The sequence below is a fragment of the Echiichthys vipera genome (genome assembly GCF_963691815.1).
Source record: "Echiichthys vipera genome assembly, chromosome: 19".
In the NCBI taxonomy this organism is placed as follows: Eukaryota; Metazoa; Chordata; class Actinopteri; order Perciformes; family Trachinidae; genus Echiichthys; species Echiichthys vipera.
In genome coordinates, this window is record NC_139844.1 from 514,893 (window position 1) to 539,706 (window position 24,814).

Here is a 24,814-nt window from a genome sequence, read left to right on the forward strand (position 1 = left end):
GCCCTTATCACATATTCCCAGGAAGCAGAGTTGCAGTCTTACACACCTCTCTGCGCCCCACGATCATTTAAATTAACTAAATCAAAATGTAATAGAAGAGGAGCTATACAGAAAAACGTGATAAAAATTAACAATAATGATCTGATATCAGATAATCAAATTGATTTACTCTGTCTGACTAAAACCTAAATGTGTCATGAAGAATATTTTAGCCGAAATTAATCCACTACTCACAGTCATATTAATACTCATATTCCTCAAGGCAGTGGTTGAGGAGGAGGCGTTGCAGGTAAGTTATGACTCAGGCCTATTAATCAACCCTAAACCTAAACTAAATTATAATTCATTTGAAACTCTTGTTCTTAGTCTTTCACATTCAACCTGGAAAACCGTGCAGCCAATTATATTCGTTCGTAGTGTACCATGCTCCTGGTCCGCATTCTAAATTTCTATCTGAATTCTCAGAGTTTCTGTCAAATTTAGTCAATCTGATAAAGTAATCATTGTAGGAGATTTTAATATTCACGTTGACATTGATAATAATAGCCTAAGTACCGCGTTTATCTCTCTATTAGATTCAATTGGTTTTAGTCAGAGTGTACATAAACCTACTCACTGTTAGTCACACCCTTGACCTTGTTTTGGCTTATGGTGTGGAAATGACTTAATAGTCTTTTCACAGAATCATATTATATCAGACCCTTACTTTTGAATTCATATTACAGGACTAGGAGGGCTAAAGTTTCTACACTAGAGGTTTATCTGATAGTGCTACAAATAAATTTAAGGAAGCAATTCCATTTGCATTTAATTTAAGGCCTTATCCTTATATTCAAAATTCCTGTACCTACATCAGTGTTGACAGTGTTGCAGGCTCACTACGAACAACACTCGACTTTGTTACTCCTTTAAAAATAGAAGATAATGAAATAAAGGAAGTTAGCTCCATGGTATAACTCACAAACCCTTGAATTACAAGAAGTATCGCGAAAACTGAAAAGTAAATGGAGTTCCACTAAATTGGAGGAATCTAGCTTAGTTTTGCAAGAACGTCAGTAAAGTAAAAACATATAGGAAGGCCCTCCATAATGCCAAAGCAGCCTATTACTTCATCTTTAATGGAGGGAAAAAAGAACGGTCCACAGCTCTATTGAGCCATGTATTCCTATAACTCTCAGTAGTAATCAGCCTGTGAATGTTCTCATTTGTCCAGGTCATCGTTATCCCGAAAGCATTTCAGTCAAAAGCAACTGGACTTGGTTAGGAAGTCATTTCACCTCTTATACAAGAGGCTCCATCAGTTCATGTACGCATCTGACCAGGCTGGGACTGGTCGAACTATCTGGTGTGGAGATCCAGGTAATTAACCCTTCACAAGGCCGATGATGTCATTGGAACACTTTGCGCTCCAAGTGCCAACGACAACCGTTAGAGTGACAGTCATTGATGAGATGTTGGTTTCGGCTTTGTTAGTGCTCTATTGGGTCTTAACGACGGCTTCTTTTACTCCTCTTTCAAACCATCTTTACTTGTCCCCAAAGGCCTCCAAAACTCAATATCTAAAGATATTGTTACTCTGGATGATGTTGCGTTGTCCTCCAGCACCACAGTAAGGAATCTGGGTGTTATTTTTGATCAGGATATGTCCTTCAATTTTCATATAAAACTAACGACAAAGAATACATATTTTCACCTGCGTAATATTGCGAAAATTAGTAACATTGTGTCAGTTACTGCTTTTGTTACTTCTAGGCTGGACTATTGCAACTCCTTATCATGCTTATTCTTATGAGGCTGCTCCAATAAGTCTGTAAAAAGTCTCCAATTGGTCAAAATGCTGCAGCTCGAGTAATTACTAAAACCAATCAAAGAGAACATGTTTCTCCTGTATTAGCTTCTTTGCACTGGCTACCTGTAAAATCTAGAATATAACTTAGAATAATTTTTCTTACCTACAAAGCTCTTATTGGTCAGGCTCTGTAGTATCTTAAAGAGCTCATAGTACCGTATTACCTGACTAGATCGCTGCGCTCTGAGAATACAGGGCTACTTGTTGTTCCTACAGTCTCCAAAAGTAGAATGGGAGGCAGAGCCTTCAGCTACCAAGCTCTTCTCCTGTGGAACCAACTTCCAAGTGTTGTTCGGGAGGCAGACACTGTCCCCATATTTGTTTGTCCCCATAACTTAAAACTTTCCTCTTAAAAGCTTATAGCTCGGGCTTGTGGCGCTAGATGCAGAGAAAGCATTTGGCCGGGTATGGTGGGGCTTTCTATTTTTCCTTATGGAGAAATTTGGCTTTGATTTTAATTTTATTTCTAGGGTTAAGCTTCTGTATGTAACCCCCTCTGCACCTGTAAACACTCACGGTTTCCGTTCATTACATTTTCCTCTCAAATTTGGGACCCGGTAGGGCTGTCTGCTCTCACCCTTGTTGTTCAACATAGCCATCGAGCCATTAGCCATCTGGCTTCGAAACCAGAATGAGTTTGAAGGCATTACCCATTTCGGTCTAGTCCACAAACTCTTCTTACATGCGGATGACTTCCTCTTATTTATTTCAAACCCCACATCCTCCTTTCCCCCCAGTTTTAGTAATTCTGGATCAGTTTGGGCACCTATCAGGGTATAAATTGAATATTCAGAAAAGTGAGTTATTTTTTGTCAACAACTTGGCGAGATCACTCCCACAATCCATATTCCCCTTTAAAACAGCTGACAAGGGGTTCAGGTATTTGGGGGTGTTCACCAGCTCCTTCAGGGACCTTTTTCAAAAGAACTTCCAGCCGCTATTGGACAAACACAAGTCAGACTTGTCTAGATGGGCGGGCCTCCCCCTGTCCCTTGCAGGCCGGGTTAATGTTATTAGGATGGTAATTTTACCAAAGTTTCTGTACCTACTGTCAACATCTCACTTTGTCTTACCAAATCATTTTTTACTAATCTAGACCAACAACTTAACATCTTTATTTGGCAGGATAAACCAGCCCATATCAGAAAACATATTCTTCAACTCCCTAAACCTGAAGGGGGACTGGCAGTCCCTAATTTCAGTTTATTTATGTTGGGCTTGCAACATAAATAAACTTTTTGGAAGGAGGAATGGTGAGATTCATGTGGGGTTTTTTTTGTTTTTTTTGTTTTTTTCAATTTAAAGAAGACACACTGTACGGCTATTATGCCTTTTTTTGTGTACTTGTCTGAAAAATCCAATAAAAAAATTTGGAAAAATAAAACTTACTAAGGCACTTCAACAAAAACCTTTATTTTGTGAAAAAAAGCTGTGAGCAAAATTAGAGAACACTACCTCCCAGTTATTGGTGTTAGTCTGGTACCTGGTGACAATTTACTTAATTGTTGGAAATACCCTATTTATGTGGCAGCTCTCCTGGTTACTTTGCAAGATGGCAAGCTACTCTAAGGTCACTGCAACAGCAGGTTGTCCAGATGAAGGCCAAAGGGATGAACCTCTCAGCCATTCCAAGAGAGGTGTAGTTCCAAATCTGTGATTTAAAGAATATCAGAATAAAGATACTTTACAAGGACACAATATCTCTCTCAAAAAGGCTGATCGTCCACCTAAAACAAGTGAACGAGAGGACAGGATTATGCAAAGACTCTCAATGGGGAATCGACCTAGCCCAAAATGTGTAAAGAAGTCAATTATTGGAGGAGGAAGTGTCATGGTTTGGGGGATGTTTTCTGCAAGTGTAGTTGGGCCTCTTGTACAGCTACATGGCAGGGTAAATGCAAATGTTTATGTAAATCTTCTTCAGCAACATGCAATACATCCACTGCAATTGTCTCCCAATCAGCCTGCAATTTTCATGTAAGACAATGCCCCCTCTCACACTGCGAAAAAGGTTAAGCAGTTCCTTGAAGCTAAGAATATTGAAACAATGAAATGGCCCGACCAAAGTTCAGATCTAAACCCCATAGAGAATCTCTGGAAAATCCCTGTCAACAAAGTAATGTCTAAGACTTCACGAACTGTGGAAGAGACTGCAAGAAGAATGGACCAAGATCAAACCAAAGCAGTGTGAGAAATTAGTGATGTCCTGTGGGCACAGATATGCTGAGGTCATCCAAAGCTGTGGCCTCACACTTCCTATTCATTTTTTAATCCTATAGCCCTAAGAAAACAGTGTTGAAGTATTCTCTTCTGACACAATGCAGTAACTGCTCTCTAATTTTGCTCACTGTTTCTTTCACAAAATAAAAGTTTTTGTTGAAGTGCCTTGGTTTTTTTTTTTTTAAACATGCTAGCACAGCAGTGGTACAGCCACAGCAAATATTCTATTAAATTATGAACAATGAAAGCTAACAGTATTTCAGAATAAATCTGTAAAACATGTTAATAAAGGTAGAGAAAATGGGGGGGCTAGACTTAAATTCTAAAGATTCATAATTTAAGACCTAGTGATGTTTTCATAGAAATAGAATAGATAATACATTAGCACACTTCACAGGACACTTCCCTGTCAGTATTGTCACTTTAAATAGACATGAGAAGTAACAGGTTTGGTATCTCCTACTGAACGTGTCAGTTATATGTGACATTTATGTCTCCTTGCAGGATAATCTCTTTGAATGGCACTTCTCCGTTCGTGGGCCCCCAGATTCTGACTTCGATGGCGGCGTTTACCACGGCAGGATCGTGCTTCCCCCAGAGTACCCCATGAAGCCCCCAAGTATCATCCTCCTCACAGTAAGATGCCAGCGAAGGCCACCTCTCAATTACATCAGATTATAAAAAAGTGGAACAGGAAGATGTCAAATCAGATGATCAAAGAGTGGAAAATGGACAGCATATCATTTAACTCGCAGCCTTTTCTGGTTACATCACACATCGTGACAGTTGTCAGATCAAAGCTGTCATCACATTGTCAAGGGGAATTGCACAGGTTTCGTGGGAATATGAGACTGTCTTATTATATCAGACAGCTGTATGACACTTGCACTAATGACAGGCTGATAAAAGTTAAGAGCACTATGAATAATTTGTAAGCCACTCTTTCATTTTGTCCAGCTTTTCTTATGAACTAGTCAAATGACCACAGCAAACAGTTCAATGTCCGTTCTACTCCCATTCTTTTTCTATGCTCTTAACTGTGTCTGTATAGACAATGTGTTTTATTAATTTATTTCCACCACATACTTACCTTCACCTTCTTTTTATTGCCTTTCTTACTAGCCAAATGGAAGATTCGAAGTTGGGAAAAAAATTTGTCTGAGCATCTCTGGCCACCATCCAGAGACCTGGCAGCCCTCCTGGAGCAGTAAGTTTCCACAAAGACATTGTAGCTCATGCCCTGAGTTCCTCTAATTAGTTATTTCTCTTAATACAAGTCACTGTTTTAAGAGTCACGATTAAACAAATTGAGTATGGTGCAATCATCTGTAGTCCAATGGTTCACAGGGTACATTCAGCAAAATGTACGTTTTCACAGCACTACTTCATCAGTACAGCAGGTGTATTGCATTCAATACTCTGCTGCGCTGACATGCTGTTTTTATTCACTTATTCAATAATGGTGTGCATCTCTTTTTTATAAGACAATCCAATATGTGTATATTTACATGGGCTATGATACAGGGAATGACATGTTTTAATATATAACAATGCTATACCATGCAATTTGATAAAGTTCTCAACATTTGTTTAATGGAGACATACATTTTCCGTAATAAATTAAAAAGAGAATTCTATAAAAGTGGCACTGCTGCTTACCTTCAAATAAATACATTTTTATCAAAGACCAGGGAATGAAAGTAAAGTATTTTTGTTAGCCTACATTATGACCTGGGTAGAAAATGGAATACAAATGACAAAGCAGAGATAAAATCATCAATACAAATCATTTCCGAATAACATGCCATTGTGTTTACTACTTTTCCAATAGACACAGATAGACAAAGAAGTCTTACCATTAACACATATCATACCTACTCTATGAACAAACAAACTCTAACGTACAGGTCTTTGGTAAAACCAAAAGTTAACGTTCACTTTTTTAAAGTTTAAGTTGTAGTCATAACAAGGTTGTCAAAAAATATCAATACTATGAAATAAATTATACAAAAAATGTGTTTGGATTAGGTACTAACTAATGTATTGATACCTCTGCCATCAACAGTGCAGCCTCCTCCTCCTCTAGTTGACCAATAATGTCACCCAGCAGTGCTGCAGACAAAACAAGACAGAAGCTACAGCTCGTCTTTGTGAGCACATGAACACTAGTTCATCACATTAACAACACTGAGCTTGACTGAACACTGAGCACACCTTCAGACCAGTTTTAGTAGAAAATGAACAAAGTAAAAGTGCAATTCGGAAGTATTTAGCCTAAGAGGCTAACGACCAGGGAAAGGCTAAGAATGTAAACAAGCTGCTAGAATCTAATAACAAACAGCTACGTTAACGGTGGAGCTAAGCTGTCTAATGTTAAGAGATGTTAATTCAATAGAAGGACACAATGACGTGTCTGAAAAGTCAACCAACAACGAGATAGTAACAGTGGCAGCTGTTTTGCCAACTCTATTTAATCAGCAATGAAAATATGGAGCCAAGTAAGCAGAAGCATCAAAGACAAACATGACTGTAGCAGAATCCATTAGCATGGACCAGATCCCTGTTTACACTGTGGAGAAACCTGACTAACAACAACTGATTTACCCACTGAATCCCAGATTTAACCTCCTTCATGGAATCATTTAATGTCCACACCAATCCCTGAGCTATAAAACACAGTAAAACAATCAGAGTTTGAAAATATTTGTCATATTTATACACCCTACAGTTATGTTTTCGTTTTTCTTTTCACTATGAGACAACTTTCTAAAAGTTTTGTTATTGACGTTTGTATTGTTCTAATCTTCATTTTTCATAATCTCCTAATCAATTATTTTTTGTAGTTTTCTCTCTATGGTGTTATGTATGTATGAATATTTTCTTGGGGATCCGTATCGACTTTCAAATTCTGGTATTGTACAACCCTAGTCCGTGAGATTTTCCTCTAGTTAATTCAATTCAATTTTATTTATAGTGCCAAATCATAACAAAAGTTATCTCAGAACACTTTACAGAGTAGGTATAGACCACACTCTATGACTTATTTATGATTTACATAGACCCAACAATTCCCCCATTGAGTATGGTGGCAACGAAAACTTTCCCTTTAACAGGCAGGAACGTTGGAAAGACCCAGCTCTTTGGAGGACGGACATTTGTCTTGACTGATTGGGGAGGAAGAAAAGGAGGGAAAAAGAGAGAAAAGATGGAGAGAGAGACAAAGACAGACAGAGAAACACTTCCAGAGATGCAAGCAACCAAAAAGTAACAGTAAATATAATAATATCTATAGTAATGTGAATATGACTTATATGTTATGGCAGTTAATATAGCAGTATAGTAAGAAACATGCACAGCTAAGGTGACTATGAAAATGATATTAGTTATGGTGTCAAACATGATCAATGATGAGTAGTGCAATACAGCAAGACATACCACTGATGGTGTTTTTATGGCTCCAAATTTATAATTTATAAGACTAATGATAGCATATATGGCTAATAGTGATAATAATAGCAGGAAGCGTCATGCAGGACCATGGCAGCAGGCACCACCCCGATCAGCAGTCACCACCCCGATCAGCAGAGACCTGCGAGACGACAAAGCACAAACAACTCCGGGGAAGAAATTGAATTAGTAACAATATCTTTAGATATGGAGTTTCGGAGGCCTTCAGGTCCAAGTACAATAACTTCAGTTTTATCTGAGTTTAACATCAGGAAATTGCAGGTCATCCAACTTTTTATTTCCTTAATGCAAATTGAAGTTTATCTAACTGATCAGTTTCAGGGTTTGTCATTAACATGTAAAAACTGAGATCTATCTGATAAATAAGACTTAAACCAGCTTAATGCGGTTCCTTTAATGCCAGTTAGATGCCCCAGTCTCTGTAACAGGATGCAATGGTCAATAGTGTCAAAGGCTGCACTAAGATCTAGTAAAACAAGTACAGAGATGAGTTCTTTGTCTGAAGCTATAGGGTCATAAGTAATTTTTAGAAGTGCTGTTTCAGTGCTATGATTCGATCCTGACTGGAAGTCCTCAAATAACTCATTATTATGTAAAAAGTCACACAGCTGATTGTTGACTAATTTCTCGAGGATCTTAGAGAGAAAAGGAAGGTTAAATATAGGTTTATAGTTGACTAGTACCTCTTCATCAAGACTGAGCTTTTTAAGAAGAGGTTTAATTACAGCTACTTTAAAAGAATGTGGTACATAACCTGCTGATAAAGACATATTAATCATATCTAATACAGGAGTGCCAACTAAATGTAACACTTCTTTAAGTAACCTAGTTGGAATAGAGTCTAGGAGACAAGTAGAAGGCTTTGATGCCGAAATAGTAGAGGTTAATTTGTTAAGGTCAACTGTAGAAAAGCAAAGAAAAGAAAAGAAAAGAAAAATTGGTGCCAAGCGAGTTGATTTAGTCTCTAATGGTTATAATTTTATCATTAAAGAAGGTCATGAAGTCGTTGCTACTGAGGGTTATAGGAATACATGGCTCAATAGAGCTGTGGCTTTCTGTCAGCCTGGCTACAGTGCTGAAAAGAAATCTAGGATTGTTCTTATTCTCCTCTATTAAAGATGAGTAATAGGCTGCTCTGGCATTACCAAGGGCCTTCCTATATGTTTTTAGACTTTCTTGACAAACTAAGCGAGATTCCTCCAATTTAGTGCAACTTCATTTACTTTCTAATTTACTCCATAGTTGTTTTTCACAGGTTTTTTAGTTATACCATGGAGCTTACTTCCTCTGTTTCGTTATCTTCTTTTTTAAAGGAGCAACAGAGTTGAGTGTTGTTCGTAGTGAGCCTGCAACACTGTCAACAAGGTGATCGATTTCAGAGAAACTAATGTTAGTACAGGAATCTTGAATATTAGGATAAGGCATTAAATTAAATGCAGATGGAATTGCTTCTTTAAATTTAGTTACAGCACTATCAGATAAACATCTAGTGTAGAAACCTTTGCCCATAGGTGAGTAGTCCTGTAATACGAATTCAAAAGTTATTAAATAATAATAATAATACATAAATAAATAATGAATAAAATAGGATTCTGTGGAAAGACTATTAACTATTTAATTTCCACACTATAAGCCAAAACACGGTCGAGGTTGTGATTAAAACAGTAAGTAGGTTTATGCACACTCTGACTAAAACCAATCGAATCTAATAGAGAGATAAACGCAGTATTAAGTACAATTTGATTATCTGATATCAGATAATTTACCAATACAGCTTTAGATGGCACAGATCTGATGTTTAAAAGTCCACATTTTATTTTACAACTTTGTTGCATTATTGCAGATTTGGTGTTAATTTTTATCAATTTTTTCCGTATAGCTCCTCTTCTGTTAATTTTTGATTTCATTAATTTAAATGATCGTGGGGCAGACAGCATTTGTATAGGATACTGAGCTGGAAAGTGCTCCACAGGAAGCGCAGAGAGGTGTGTAAGACTGCAACTCTGCTTCCTGGGCATCTGTGATAGGGGCAGCGCAGAAAATTCCAACATAGTTTTTGCATATGCACACACCGACTAATTTTAGTGACTTCCAATTGACATAATCGGGTGTCATTACCCCCACCGTAAATAACAATCTTACCATATTTACGTTTATCCTTAGCCAGCAGTTTCAAATAGGACTCAATGTCGCCCGATCTTGCCCCTTGGATGCATTTAACTATGGTCCCCTGTGTCACTCAGTTCACGTTTCTCAGAATAGAGCTGCCAATAACCAGTGTGTAGGCATGGTTACGCTCACTACTGTTGGCTGCTGCTTTATTGTATACATATGCTACGCCTGAATATTTAATAAATTGTTGGTAAGTAATTCAAAAATTTCTTCTGATGTGACTTTGGAGAAGATTTACATTTTCACATTTCGCATATTGCTTTGTAAAATTGTTGTCGGACCGTTAAGCTGAACCAAAACCAGAGCCATACTACAGTCTTTCAAAATCTTGCCCCAGGTCGAGTTTAGAACCAGGTTTCGGTACCCATCCCTACTACTCTTGGATTTAGTGAGTAATAAAAACAATTGAATCTCATATGTACAAGATAAACTTTAAGGCTTAATTAGTGCCTGCTGTTTGTTGCTCGGATTGTGTCACCGCTGCAGGTGTATGTTCGCCTGCCACTTATATATAATATTATTATTATATATTATTATATATTATACTATTATTTGTGACTCTTTCGAAAAGTTACCAATTTGTGGCTCTGATGGACACTCAAAGACGCTGCCGCTTCTCCTGACGTCCATACTGCCACATCTACGGCATCTCTGTTGGTTACCTCGCAAAAGTCGCTACAGAAGATGCCGAAAGCGAGGAGGGATCCTAATTAAAGTGAAAACTTATGACCTATCTGGTCGATGCTCAGTTCACCTGGCGCTGTTAAACACCAGATCTCTCACAAATAAGACCTTTCTTTTGAATGACTTTTCACAACACGCAATCTGGATTTCCTCCTGTTGACAGAGGCCTGGTTGAAACCAGATCAGCGCCTTCTCAGAGCTCCTCCCACCCAGCTGTTCCTTCTTCAGCATGCCCCGAGCTGCGGGTTGTGGCGGCCGTTTGACTGCTATATTTAAAGAGAGCTTCAGATGCGAAATAATAACTTCTAATAATTATCCCAGCTTTGAGCTGCAGTTGTTCATGATCGACCTCTCTTGTCCTGTGCTGTGTGCCACAGTTTATTGCTCACCCAATTTTAAAAAGAACCTTCTCCAAGAATTCTCTGAGTTCTTGTCTGATTTTATTCCAAAATTTGATAGACTCTTGATTTGTGGGGACTTAAATATTCATGTTTGCTGTGCAGAAAATCAACTGGCAAATGAGTTTAAAGGCCTTTTGGATTCGTTTGGCCTCACTCAATCTGTTAATGCACCAACACACGAACATGGGCACACTCTTGATCTTGTCATTTTTCATGGGCTTTCAGTTTCCCTTAGAGAAATAGTGGACACTGCTATCTCGGATCACCTCCCCATTGTTTTTGACCTGCCAATAAGCCTGTTTCCCCAGCCCGCAGACGCCGTATCTTCACTCCATCAACGGCCAGAAAATTTGCTGTTGCCTTTTGGGGACTCTCAGCTGCATGCAGCAGTGGCTGACAGCGGACTTGTTCCTCCCCTTTGTCCAGACACCTTACTCTATGCCGATCCCTGGTTAAATGACTACACCCATCTGCTCAGACAACAATGCAGACAGGCTGAGCGGCGGTGGAAAAAGGGCAAACCGCATGTATCACTGGGCTGGTCAAAGGACAGTTTGGCTGCTTATCAGAGAGCTGTGAAGGAGGCCAAGTCCAAATATTTGTCCTCTTTTATAGCCAACAGCTCTAATCATCAGAGTGCTATTTAAAGCGAGAAGGCCGCCTATTTCAGCCAGTGCACTACTGCGTTGCACTGGTCGAGGTTTTTTTTGAGTTCCCTTGATGAGCTGAGACTTTGGAGAAGATCTCAGAGCCATTGGAGGAGATCTCAGAGAATTAGAGACTTCAGAGAGAGAACCTTTTCCAGTACTGAGCCCACGAGATAAAGAACCTGAAGCCACAGTAAGAGGGATGTGAACTGAGCACCTACGTCAAGTGCGGTAGGAATGAACTGTACACACATACAGAGGACAGAGAACATATCTTCCTTCATACCAGTGACACACTGGATTTTGATTGCGAACTGTGACTCTCAAAGAGACAATGAACTACCCGGGTCTTTCTTTATTTCTTTATGTGCGAACAGTTAATTTTTTAATGTTTGTTATTTTCTATGTGAACCTGTGATTCGACCTTACCTATTGAACTTACCTTGGGGATTCCACCTGCTACTACCTGTTCAAATAAGCAATATACAGGTACAGTTAAAATTTACTTTGTCTCATGTGTTTTCTATTTCATTGTGATCATCCATCCTCTTGGCTCCAGTCAAACCTGAAGTCCTCTGAGACTGGTCCAATCCTTACAATTATCCTTAATATCATTTTCTCATACTGTACTTAATGGTAACACATACTGGTTACATTTGTCTCTTTTTTTATATACAAAGTGGCATCAGTCAGAATATCAGTAATATGCTTATGTCACCTGATGATGTATGTGCTCTTCCTGCACAATCTGCTGTTTTTTGAGCAATTTGAGACTATTTCTCTGTCATCTCTCACTAAGGTGGTTAGTGTCCCTTAGACAATCATCCCAGCACAGTTTCTGAAGGAGTTTTTTAGTTCTGTTGGATCAAGTTTGCTGTTTTTATAAACACATGTCTTAACTCAGGGTCTGTCCCAGCTGCCTTCAAACACACTGTGGTTAGGCCCCTCCTCAAAATACCATGACCCCACTGTGTCTCCCACTTACCCTTTCTTTCTAAGATATCGGTTTTTATTCAATTACAAACATTTTTAGAGATTAATTCCGTTCGTGATAAATTTCAGTCTGGTTTTAGTTCTGGACAAAGTCAGCAATGTTAAAGGTGCATATTGCCCTGTCCGTGGATGCTGGGAGCCCTGCTGTGGACCTCACAGCGGCTTTTGATAAAGTTGACCATGCAATCCTTGTATCTCGCCTAGAGCAGTATGTAGGCATCCGTGGCAACGTTCTCCAATGGTTTAGGTTGTACCTGGCAAATAGGAGTTTTATGATTGGTGACCTCTGCTACTCACAGAGGTCGCCTTTTGTGGGATGCCACAGGGCTCTATTCTTGGCCCTATTCTGTTTTCATTGTATATTCTGCCGCTGGGATCAGTTGTAAAAAACACAATCTGTCTTTGAATTTTTATGCTGATGATTTACAGTTATATTTGTCGATGAGACCCAATGAAAACATTGCACTTACTCAGTTACTGGACTTTATCACTGATGTAAAAACAGTGCATGGCTCTGAACTTTTTGCACCTGAATGACTGTAAAACCGAATGTATTTTGTTTGGCACGCCATCTGTGTTTTAGTTAAAACTTTGCGACTCTGGCACCCTTTTGTTTAAATCACATCTTGGGGTAACATTTGACAATGGGTTCAGATTTAATAAACAGATTAGGTCTTCGAGAAGGAGATCCACGCTTCATCAGTTCAAGACTGGACTACTGCAATGCACTTTATGTCGCCTCAGCCAGTCTTTAATCTCGCATCCCCAATTTGTTTAGAACACAGCTCCTCCGTTCTTCCGGCCAGCTCCTCTTAAAGGTCCCAAGGTCAAGATTCAGACAGTGGGGCGATCGTTGTTTTGCTGTCACAGCTTCTAGACTGTGGAACAGACTGCCCCCCGACATTCGCACCACTACTGACCTCAGCCTTTTTAAATCGAAGCTGAAGACACACTTTTTTAGATTAGCACTTAACTCTGTCTAGGGCAGTTCTATGTACTTATTTTTGCTTGTTTTTATACTTTATGTTCTTTAAAGGGCCTTAAACACCCTGCAGCACTAGTAGCACTTTCTTGTGTTTTTATATATTGTTTTATGTATTATTTTATTGCTTTGTGGTAAAGCACTTTGGGTACCGTCTGGCTATTGTAAAGGACTATACAAATAAAATTTGATTGATTGATTTGATTAATATAAGGTCTGATGAAATTATATTGTGAAGAGACTGCCGGTGTGGACCCGGTCATATGCCTTCTCCAGATCCAAAAAGCACATGTAGACTGGATAAGCATACTCCCAGGACCCTCCAGGATCCTTACAAGAGTGAAGAGCTGGTCAGTTGTTCCACATCCGGGACAGAATCCGCATTGTTCTCTTCAATCTGAGATTCGACTATAGGACGAACCCTCCTTTCCAGCACCTTGGAGTAGACTTTACCAGGGCGGCTGAGTAGTGTGATACCCCTGTAATTGGCACACACTCTCTGGACCCCCTTTAAAAACAGGGGAACCACCACCCCGGTATGCCACTCCTTTGGCAATGTCCCAGACTTCCACGCAATGTTGAAAAGACGTGTCAACCAAGACAGCCCCTCCCGACCCAAGCTTTCAGTATTTCCGGACGAATCTCATCACCCCTGGGGCTTTGCCATTGTGGAGTTGTTTGACTATCTCAGTGACTTCCGCCAGAGATATTGACAATTATCCAATTATCAATTATCCCCCTCCCCCTCCCCCCTCTATAAAAGGCAGAGCTGGAGGTTAGTCGAAATAAAAAGTTCCTCAAAGTGCTCCTTCCGCCGTCCGGTGACCTCATCAGCTGAGGTCACCTGCGTCCCATCCTTAATGTAAACGGCTTGGATGGTTCCCCGTTTCCCCCTCCTGAGGTGCCGAATGGTTTTCCAGAAGCACCTAGGTGCCGTCAGAAAGTCCTTCTCCATGATTTTATCCGAACTTCTCCCACACCCGCTGCTTTGCCTCTGACATGGCAGAGCCTGCAGCACTTCTGGCCTGTAGGTACCTTGCAACTACCTCCTTCTTTAGTCGGAAAGCTTCCCTGACCATCGTAGTCCACCACAGTGTTTGAAGGTTACCGTCCCTTGAGGCACCTAAGACCTTTAGGCCACAGCTCACCGCCACAGCTTGGAACATTGCCCACTCCGGTTCAATGCCCCCCATCCTCCACAGGGATGCCAGAAAAGCTCCGCTGGAGGTGTGAGTTCAAGATCTCTCAGACAGGGGCCTCCTCCAGACGTTCCCAGTTCACCCGCACTACTCGTTTGGGCTTACCCGGTCTGTCCAGAATCTTCCCCCATCCTCTGACCCAACTCATAACCAGATGGTGATCAGTTGATAGCTCTGCCCCTCTCTTCACTCGAGTGTCCAAAACATACGGCCTCAGATCAGATGATACAATAACAAAATCGATCATCAACCTTTTGCCTAGGGTGCTCTGGTACCACGTACACTTATGAGCATCCTTATGTTTGAACATGGTGTTTGTTATAGACAATCCGTTCCTCCCAATCACGCCTTTTCAGCTGTCTCCATCATCGCCCACGCGGGCGTTTAAGTCTCCCAGCAGAACTATGGAGTCCCCTGCTGGAGCCCCACACAGGACTCCATTTAGGGTCTCAAAGAAGGCAGAATACTCTGAACTGCTGTCCGGTGCAGAGTCTTTGTGAACCATTCTTAGTCCAGCCCCTCCCCTGAAACCCCTCTGCCGTGGGAGACCCTACCAGGAGCACCAGGCTCCCGAAAACACAGCCCTCAGGTTCACAGGGACACATAAACCTCTCCATCATGATGAGGTACTGGTTCCCGGAGAGGACATTTGGGTAAATCTCTGTAAATCATGACTAAGTCATGAATTGTGGTCTTTATCTACTGTATGTGTAAAGTGTCTTGAGATAACTTTTGTTATGATTTGGCACTATGAATAAAATTTGATTGAATTGAGTACATTTTGGAAATAATACATTTAAAAGAATGTTGGAAATGTTGGAAAAAAAATATGTCTTCTACTGTTTGCTTTCATGCCTGGTGATTATTCTAAATTTACCATAACATATGCTTGGGCTATGATTTTGCAAACATCATGATTTGCACACTGATCAAGAGACCCTGCATAAGCAAGACGCTCGGTTTTGTGGCCTTTAATGGGTAATACAGTGACACTGATGTTGATGATTTTTGATTCGTGAAGCGCACATCATGAATTCAATTCAATTTAGTTTAATTTACAGTGCCAAATCAAAACAAAATTCATCGTAGGACACTTTACAGAGTAGTTATAGACCACACTCTATGACCTATTAATGATTTACATAGACATAGCAATGCCCCCTTTGAGCACAGTGGCAACGAAACCTTCCCTTTAACAGGCAGGAACGTGGAACTGACCCAGCTCTATGGACGACGGCCATCTGTCTTGATCGGCTGGGGAGGAAGAAAAGAAGAGAGAAAAGGCAGACAGATGGACAGAGAGAGTCAAAGACAGACAGAGAGACACTTCCAGAGATCTAAGCAACCACAAAAGTAACAGTACTATAATAATATAATAATAACTATAATAATATCTATAGTAATGTTAATATGACTTATATGTTATGGCAGTTAATATAGCAGAATACAAGCACAGCCAAGGTGATAGAATATGACCATGATAATAACAATAAGGGTGGGAAATATGAACAATGATGAGTAGTGGTAATAACAATAAATAACAAGGTGTTCAAGGTATTGTGCATTGTTACATTGCTTGAGTATCTTATAACAGCGGCTATTGTAGATTATTGGAAAAAGCCATCTAACTTTGACAATATAACTTATCAGTTACGGTTCTAGGTCTGACTATTGCTATTAGTATTAGTTTTGTTTAAAAATGCAGGATTTCATGGCTCATTGTTATTTGGACGCGATGCAAAGACAAACCATAAGGAAGTGTGATCAAGCTACATTGTAAATATGTATAACCCTACATGAGAAATCAAAGCTCTTACTATATTAAAAAGTATTATAAGTTCATTCTTTATTTTTTCCATCTAATGATCACACTTTATGTCCCTCCAGCCCTCTACCCTTACCTGAAATTTTACCGGCGCTTTGGCAACAAGTACAAGCTGCTGTTGCCTTTCAAAAAACAATAAATAAATAAAATTCAGCACTATTAAACAAAACTAATTACAACTACCAACAGTTATAATATGAAAATACTTAGGGATCCACTTCTTCAATGCTGTGTAGAAGAAGACAAAATCTGTTCCCTTGTGGAAGTAAATCTGTGCCATCAAATTTTGAAATTAAAAGTTATTGAATTTCTAGCACTGAATATTTATGCATTGAAAATATTTATCTGTGGCCGTATTCACAAAACATCTGAAGTCCTAACTCTGATTTAGGAGTAACTCTTAAAAATAAGGGGAGTTTAAGTCCTAATTTTAGGACTCCTAACTTTTTAAGGTAAGTGTAAGTCACAAAGCGTTTTAGCACAGGAGTTCTCTGAGGACTCCTAAGTCACTAAGAGTTAATCAAGAGAGGACCTAACATGGCTGCTGCAGTCAACATTTTGGAGAGATAAAATTATTGTGAGCTTTTAAAAAGGTATCACCTTAATGGAAATGGCATTATGAACGTGGTAGAGCTGGTCAGGGATGCCATCACATCACCAACCAATAATAGCCACCCTATATCACTGCAGATTAAAGTTAGGAGTCCCTCCCACTCTTAAGGAAAAGTTGGTCTCAGAGGGTTTGGGAATAGGTTTGAAGAAATTACTCTTTACTAAGAACTTTTAGTGCTCCTTGGGAGTACTCTCAAGATAAAACATTTTGTGAATACAACCCCTGAATGTTTTGACTCTGAATTTAACTCTTCGTTTTTCAATGTTCCTACATTCAAGGTTAAATAATTCAACATTAAAAAATTCAATATACCATATACAGCTGCAAAATACAGTGTATAAAATTCAGTGTTGACAACCAAGGAAGTGCAATCGATTCTAAATACTACTCAGAGTAGAGAGAGTGGCTGCTAGTCGGCTAATTCCACCACAGACTGGATATACAGGCATAAACTTAATAATCTATGATCCACCATGCTTTCGTGGTACACTGGTTAATTTCTGATTCAAAGTGAAATTTAAAGTCAGTCAGTTAAACTGAACTCATACTACCATAATCCATCGTCAGTGTGCCAAATATTCATTTGTTGGGACAATACATTTTTAACTTAAATGTTTTCATAGTTACTGCACTTTGGCTTTGTAGGGCAGTATAGGCCACATTATACTGTATAGCACCATTCATAAACACTAAGCGAAAATGTAATCTACTAGTCCGTTTCCTTGTGTAATTTCATTCAATTTTGGAGGGGATTATGAAAACTATATTTTTGGAAACCTTATAATATGAAGAATCAGACAAAAAGTGATTGACAAATTTCCAAGGTCAATATGGAGGCCATCTTAGATTTTTTTAAATGGCTGCCTTTAAATACTGATTTCTCAATCTCCAGGATTACCTAGAATTTAATTTCCAGAAGTCAGATTGTCACGTTGGATGGCAAGAAATCGTGTTAAATTGATTTAGAACAGAGTCAGTCAAACTGTACTCATAATACCATAATCCATCATCAGTGTGCCAAATATTCACTCTGTGGGAATTGTGGCTCCACCTGTCATGCCACTAGGGCTCAGGACTGCCCTGCTAAACATGCATGACACTGTCAGAAACCTAACCACTTTGCTAAATGGTGCCAGTCTGCTCCGGCTGACTACCCTGAACAGTCACGTGACTCGGCGTTGCCAGTGAGCACCATAGGCTCCCACACAGTGACCCTCTTCAGGTGCCTCGTATACCTGGATGGCGGCTGTGTCCCTCTTCTCGACACTGGGGCCAAAGAGTCACTGCTGAATGTTGACATCTGTAACCCACTCTTCCCAAACAGACAGTTGCAACACCCAGCCACTGCTCTCTGTGGCTATAGCCACAGCAAAATTGACGTTGTCTGCCTACTTTACCTCCCAGTTCACTACGCCTCTACAAATGTGGGCCACTTCCCATTCCACATTATGCGCTGCAGCGAGAACATCATGGGCCTTGACCTCTTTCTCAGCTTTGGCTTTACTCTACAGGACAACAACGGAACATAAATACTACAAGGGGGTTCCTCTTGGCAACAAAGCCAGCCTGAACTGTTCAGTGGCCTTGGGTGTCTCACCTCCTTCACACACAAACTGCTCCTGGAACACAGCTTGCCTCCCATGGTCCAGTCGCTTCATCTTGTTCCCCTGGCTCTGCGGGACGGCGTTACACAGGAACTCCAATGGCTCCAGGCTGATGGCATCATTGAACCCATTGATGCCTCTCCGTGGGTGTCCAACCTCGTCATCGCCAAGAAGAAGTCAGGTGGATTGAGAGTCTGCATTGACCATCGCCAGGTTGACAAGGCAGTGGTGCCTGACAAGTACCCTCTCCCAACAACAGAAGAACATACAACCCACTTCTATGGCTCCAGGGTAATTTCTAATTTGGACTTCATCAGGACTACTTACAAATTCCTCTCCACTCAAGAGTCCCTTTTCTAGTCGAATGTGGCAGCCCAGCACCCCGCAATTCCCCACCCCCACGACAGCCTCGCAGCTGGCTTTGTTGTTGTTGGGGATGACAGCCTACTACATGTGTTCCCTGCCTCAGTACTCCTCCGTCACAGCCCCACAGAGGATGCTGCTCAGGCAGGATGCTCCCTGGACCTAGACTCCTGAATTCCAGGGCATTTGTGACCCGTGATGCGTCTGCTTTGGCTATTCTGTCACAGCTCCATGACGACATAGAGAGGCCCGTAGGCTTCCCCTCCCGGGTGCTCAGCCCCACCAACCAGAAATACAGAATACATGCATTTAGGCATGCAAGAAGTGGCATTTGTACCTGTATAATTCAGGATGCCTGTTGTACGCACATTTTGACACTAGGGCCACTGTAGGTGTGCTGTTTTGTTTCTGGTTCTGGTTCATAATTAAGTGCTTAAGTACCTTAAGTTTATTTTTTTACCTTATATCACCTGAGAGCAAGGCACCCATTTTTGAATGAAAATTCCAAGAAACTGGGGACCAGATTTAAATGCTATGCTGTGGATTTGCATTAAGGACCCTTTGAATTTTCTTAAAATGCTGTATAACAACTTTTCCTCAAAGATTTTTACCTCACTGTTTCTTAATTAAGTCTTAGGCAAGACGGCAGCAAATTAGCCCACGGTGTTTTTAGTGTAATAGTACACCATTTTCAGGACCAAATGGACTGCAGTAAAGACTTCGAAAAATTGTCAATCAAAGATTTTCTGCTTCTTCGGTCTGTAAGGATTCCAAAAATATATAGTTTTACAAATCCCCCCCAAAAATTTAACAAACAAATTAGTGTGAACATAATGTCCTTGACAATAGTAAATTTAAGCCATAGGCCTACAGAACCTTTTCGCATCCTATTCAAAAATAAAAAAATAAAATACATTACTCGAACCCTTCAAGATAAAAGCAGTCACTGACTAATAAATTAATGACAATCAATAACTGTCATTATTAGCATATTTTATTTTAATTTTACAATAGATTGAAATAACTGGCGTTCCACAATCTACTTCATACATCATCACCATACACCGTACGGTTTTCTCCAAGGCTGCAGCTGGATACTGTGGGACAGGGGAAAAATCAAATGCCAATAGGCTATAAGCAGCAGATTCACTTTGTGAGAGTGCTTACGCCCAACTTTTTACCTCAACTTTTGCCTTTGACCAGAGGACAACCTAAGAGAGAATGTATCAATCATATACAAGTATATCAGTGGCGTCTGCTGGTCTTTCAAGGAGGGGAAGCTCATTTTTCCGGCCTACATCATAAATGTGTTTGTTTATTTCGTGTAAATTCTACCCTTAGTTCCTTTTCAAGAAAATGATCTGTGACTTTGCGTACCAACTAGGCGCCTTTTCCAGGGACTTGACCAGTGTCCTCTCAATGGCAGCAGAGCTAGGCTGCTTGAACGGCCTTGGCCCACTGTCCCATAGACCCCCAGAGACACTGAGCATCCGATTGGCGGGACAAAGCCCAGCATTTATCCACTGACCATATAGTTTCGCTGCAGTGGAACAACCAGCTCTACGCTTCCCCATTGAAGTCAGTGGAAGCTCAGCGTCCAACTCTGTAAAGCGCTGTGGGGATGAATGAGGAGGAAGTTGATTCAAGATTCAAGGTCAAGATTCAAGAAGCTTTATTTATCCCGAGGGAAATTATTGTGCAACAGTTTCAATACAAAGTGGGAAAGGATCAGAGTGACAATAAGCTAACAAAATCAGATCAAAATAAGTGGGACAGAGTGCAACAGACATTGTGGTTAAGCGTAGGTATATACAATATACAATACGCACCGTGCCGTTTAGCAGCATATTGAAATAAAATAAGTACAAACTAAATAAGTGATTAGGAGCGATAAGTGAAAACAGTGTTAAAAATGTAGCATGATTTCCTACAGAACTAAGTTACAGTAAAGCACAGTAAAGTGTAGCAGCAGTAAGTTACAGTACCACTAAATAAAGTGTTGTAGTGGTGATATAAAGTGACAGTGAAGTGTAGCAGCCTTTCTTACTGAAGTAAGTGACAGTACAACTTCATAAAGTGATGCAGTGATGATATAAAGTGACAAAGTGACATTTTCTCAGGATACAGTGTCTCCACTGTTCCTTACCTGACCTGTAGATGAATTATAGAGTTTGATGGCCACCGGAAGAAAAGACTTCCTCTGGCGTTCAGTGTTACACTGGGGGAGAATGAGGGAATAACTGAAGGTGCTTCTGCTGGAGGTCAGCAGCTGGTGGAGAGGGTGAGTGTTGTTGTCCAGGATGCTGTGCAGTTTAGACATCATCCTCCTCTCAGACACCGACGCCAAAGAGTCCAGTTTGACCCCCCAGGATGGAGCCTGCCTTCCTGATGATCTTACTGATTATCTTGGCGTCTGCTGCCCTCAGTATGCTGCCCCAGCACACAACAGCAAAGAAGATGGCACTGGCTACAACCGACTGGTAGAACATCCTCAGCATGGTGTTACCTACATTGAATGACAGGAGCCTCCTCAAGAAATAGAGACGACTCTGGCCCTTCTTGTAAACAGCCTCAGTGTTCTTGGACCAGTCCAGTTTATTATCCAGGTATACTCCAAGGTATTTGTAATCCTGGACAACATCCACAGTCACACCGTTGATGTAGATGGGTGTGGGGGCCGATTTACTCCTGCGGAAATCCACCACTAGCTCCTTAGTCTTGGTGGCGTTTAGAATCAGGTGATTAGCTGCACACCAGTCGACGAAGGAGTCCACAAAGCCCCTGTACTCCTCCTCCTTCACCTCACTGACACAGCCAACAATTGCAGAATCGTCAGCAAACTTCTGCAGGTGGCAGGACTCAGAGAGGAGCTGAAAGTCTGAGGTGTACAGGGTGAACAGAAAGGGGAAAAGAACGGTTCCCTGTGGAGCTCCAGTGCTGCTGACCACAGTGTCAGACACTCCGTCCTGCAGTCTGACATACTGTGGTCGACCAGTCAAGTAATCCAGGAAACCACAGGGTCCACCTGCATAAAAATATAATAAAATAGGCAAATAATGACAGTTGTCAAATTGTTATTGTCATACATTTATTTTCAGTATTTTAATCTCTTGTTTATTACTATTAGACTACAGTTTTGCTTAGTGTTTATGAATGGCGCTATATAACATGGCCTATACTGCCCTACAAAAAGTGCAGTAAGCAAAAAAAAAGTTTAAACATTTTTTTACAGTTAGTTTTTTTGTCCCAACAAATTAATATTTGGCATACTGTTGATGGATTATGGTTAACGAGTTTGCTTTTTAATAATTATTAAAAGAAGCTGCCTTGTGTATAATGGGCACGGCGAGCGCAGAAAGAAAAACCCTCGAGCAGTAAAGCTGCTTCTCCCCTGAGCGAAATGCATGTTTTATCGCATGAGTGCTTCATGGCACTACAGTGGCACCATACCATTTTCTCTCAGTTTGCGAATCTGTGCGCACAGATCTCACAACTGACACTAGGGGGATATGTATCCATTAATTAGCAATGTACGTTTTTTTTCCCCGCCCCAACTCAGCACTATCCTCATATGCGCTCTTACCCTGTAAATGGCATCTTCTGTCCTGTCTTTTAGTGGTTTTAATTTTTGTTATTATAACTAGGAAATGAAAATCAAATTGTTTTTTTAATTTACTCCATCCCTTTCTGACCTTGATGAAAAAAAAAAAGCTTTGTACTTGGATTTAAATTTTCAAATCAAGTAACCACAGTTAAGCTGAACCTTATCAATACACCTGTTCAACAGGCATTATTTAAATATGTAGAACACCGCTGCCGCTGTATGTAGTCTCAATGTTCATAGTCAGCAAATTCTTGGAAACTCAGCTAGGTCCACATGGCAACTTTATATTCATGACGTCATCGGACTTCAGAATTAGAAATACTTTGATAATCCCAGTGGAAATAATTTTTGTTGCAAACTCCAGCTATACAAGCAACATATTAACAACAAAAATATATACATGCATTTATACAATAAACTATAAATTTTGAAAAAAAAAAAAAAATATATATATATATATATATATATATATATATATATATATATTCATCCCCCTTTCCAATCCAGTCAACTATTGCTGAGTCATCAGAAAACTCCTGAAGGTGACAGGACTCGGGTGCAATAGGTGAAGAGGAAGGGAGAGAGGACAGTCCCCTGTGGGGCCCCAGCGTTGCTGACCACCCTGTCAGACACTCAGTTATGCAGGCGTACATACTGTGGTCTGCCTATCAGGTAATCCACAATCCAGGACAAGATGGGGGCCTCCACCTGCATCGCAGCCATCTTCTCACCAAGTAGAGCCGGACAGATGGTGTTGAATGCACGGGAGAAGTCAAAGAACTTGACTCCCACAGTGCTCGCAGGCTTGTCCAGATGACTGTAGACTCTGTTCAGCAGGTAGGTGATGCAGTCCTTAACTCCCAGGCGGGGCTGGTAAGCAAACTGTAGTTGGTCAGTGAAGGGTCTGACCATAGGCCTTAGCTACTCCAGGAGTCTCTCCATGGTCTTCATATCGTGGGACGTCAGGGCAACCGGTCTGTAGTCCTGAGGGCCACTGGGACACCGCGTCTTTGGCACAGGCACGAGGCAGGACATCTTCCACATCACAGGATTATGTCTCATAAGCCTCCTCACAGTCCTTGTGGTCGTAGGCTTCCCCTTCACCAGAGGAACATAGCAGGGTTTGGTCTGACCTACCCAGAGGGGGGAGAGAAGAGGAGATGTATTCATCCTTAATGTTAGCATACATCAGGTCCAGAGTCCTCTCCTCCAGCCTGATAATAAGGAGTTGCAATAGTCCAGCCTAAAAGTAACAAATGCATGGACTAGTTTTTCTGCATCTTTCTGAGACACAATATTCCTAATTTTCGCAATATTACGCAGGTTAAAATATGCATTGTATGCATTGTCGTAAGTTTTATGTGAGAATCGAAGGACATATCCTGATCAAAAATAACACCCAGATTCCTTACTGTGGTGCTGGAGGACAACACAACATCATCCAGAATAACAATGTCTTTAGCTATTGAGTTTCAGAGGCCTTTTGGGCCAAGTACAATGACTTCAGTTTTATCTGAGTTTATCATCAGAAAATTGCAGGTCATCCAGCTTTTTATTTCCTTAATGCACATTTGAAGTTTATCTAACTGATCGACAAATATAATTATGTATCATCAGCATAACAATGAAAGTTTATGGAGTGCTTCCTTATAATATTTCCTAAGGGAAGCATATATAAGGTGAATAGAATCTGTCCAAGGACAGAACCCTGTGGGACTCTGTGACTAACTTTAGTGTGAATGGGGGATTTGTCCTGAGATCTATCTGATAAATATGACTCGAACCAGCTCGGTTCAGTGCGGTTCCTTTAATGCCAATTAGATGCTCCAGTCTCTGTACTAGGATGTGATGGTCAATAGTGTCGAAGGCACTATTGACCAAGCACTAAAATCTAGTCACACAGCTGATTGGCGACTAATGTCTCGAGGATCTTAGAGAGAAAAGGAAGGTTAGATATAGCTCTATAGTTGGCTAGTACCTCAGGATCAAGACTGGGCTTTTTAAGAAGAGGTCTAATTACAGCTACTTTAAAAGACTGTGGTACATAACCTGCTGATAAAGACATGTTAATCATATCTTATACAGGAGTGCTAACTAAAGGTAACACTTCTTTAAGTAACATAGTTGGAATAGAGTCTAGGAGACAAGTAGAGGGCTTTGATGCTGAAATAGTACATGTTAATTTGTTAG

General features: G+C 40.5%; 1 protein-coding gene across 1 annotated transcript in view; it reads left to right on the top strand.

Annotated features, from left to right (window-relative positions):
- Positions 1-24,814, top strand: part of ube2j1 (ubiquitin-conjugating enzyme E2, J1) — a 115,418-nt gene that overhangs the window by 48,182 nt on the left and 42,422 nt on the right. The window contains exons 3-4 of the mRNA XM_083934018.1: positions 4,574-4,705; positions 5,192-5,276. Of these exons, the coding sequence (XP_083790144.1) occupies positions 4,574-4,705; positions 5,192-5,276 (217 nt within the window). The remainder of the gene's footprint in view (positions 1-4,573; positions 4,706-5,191; positions 5,277-24,814) is intronic.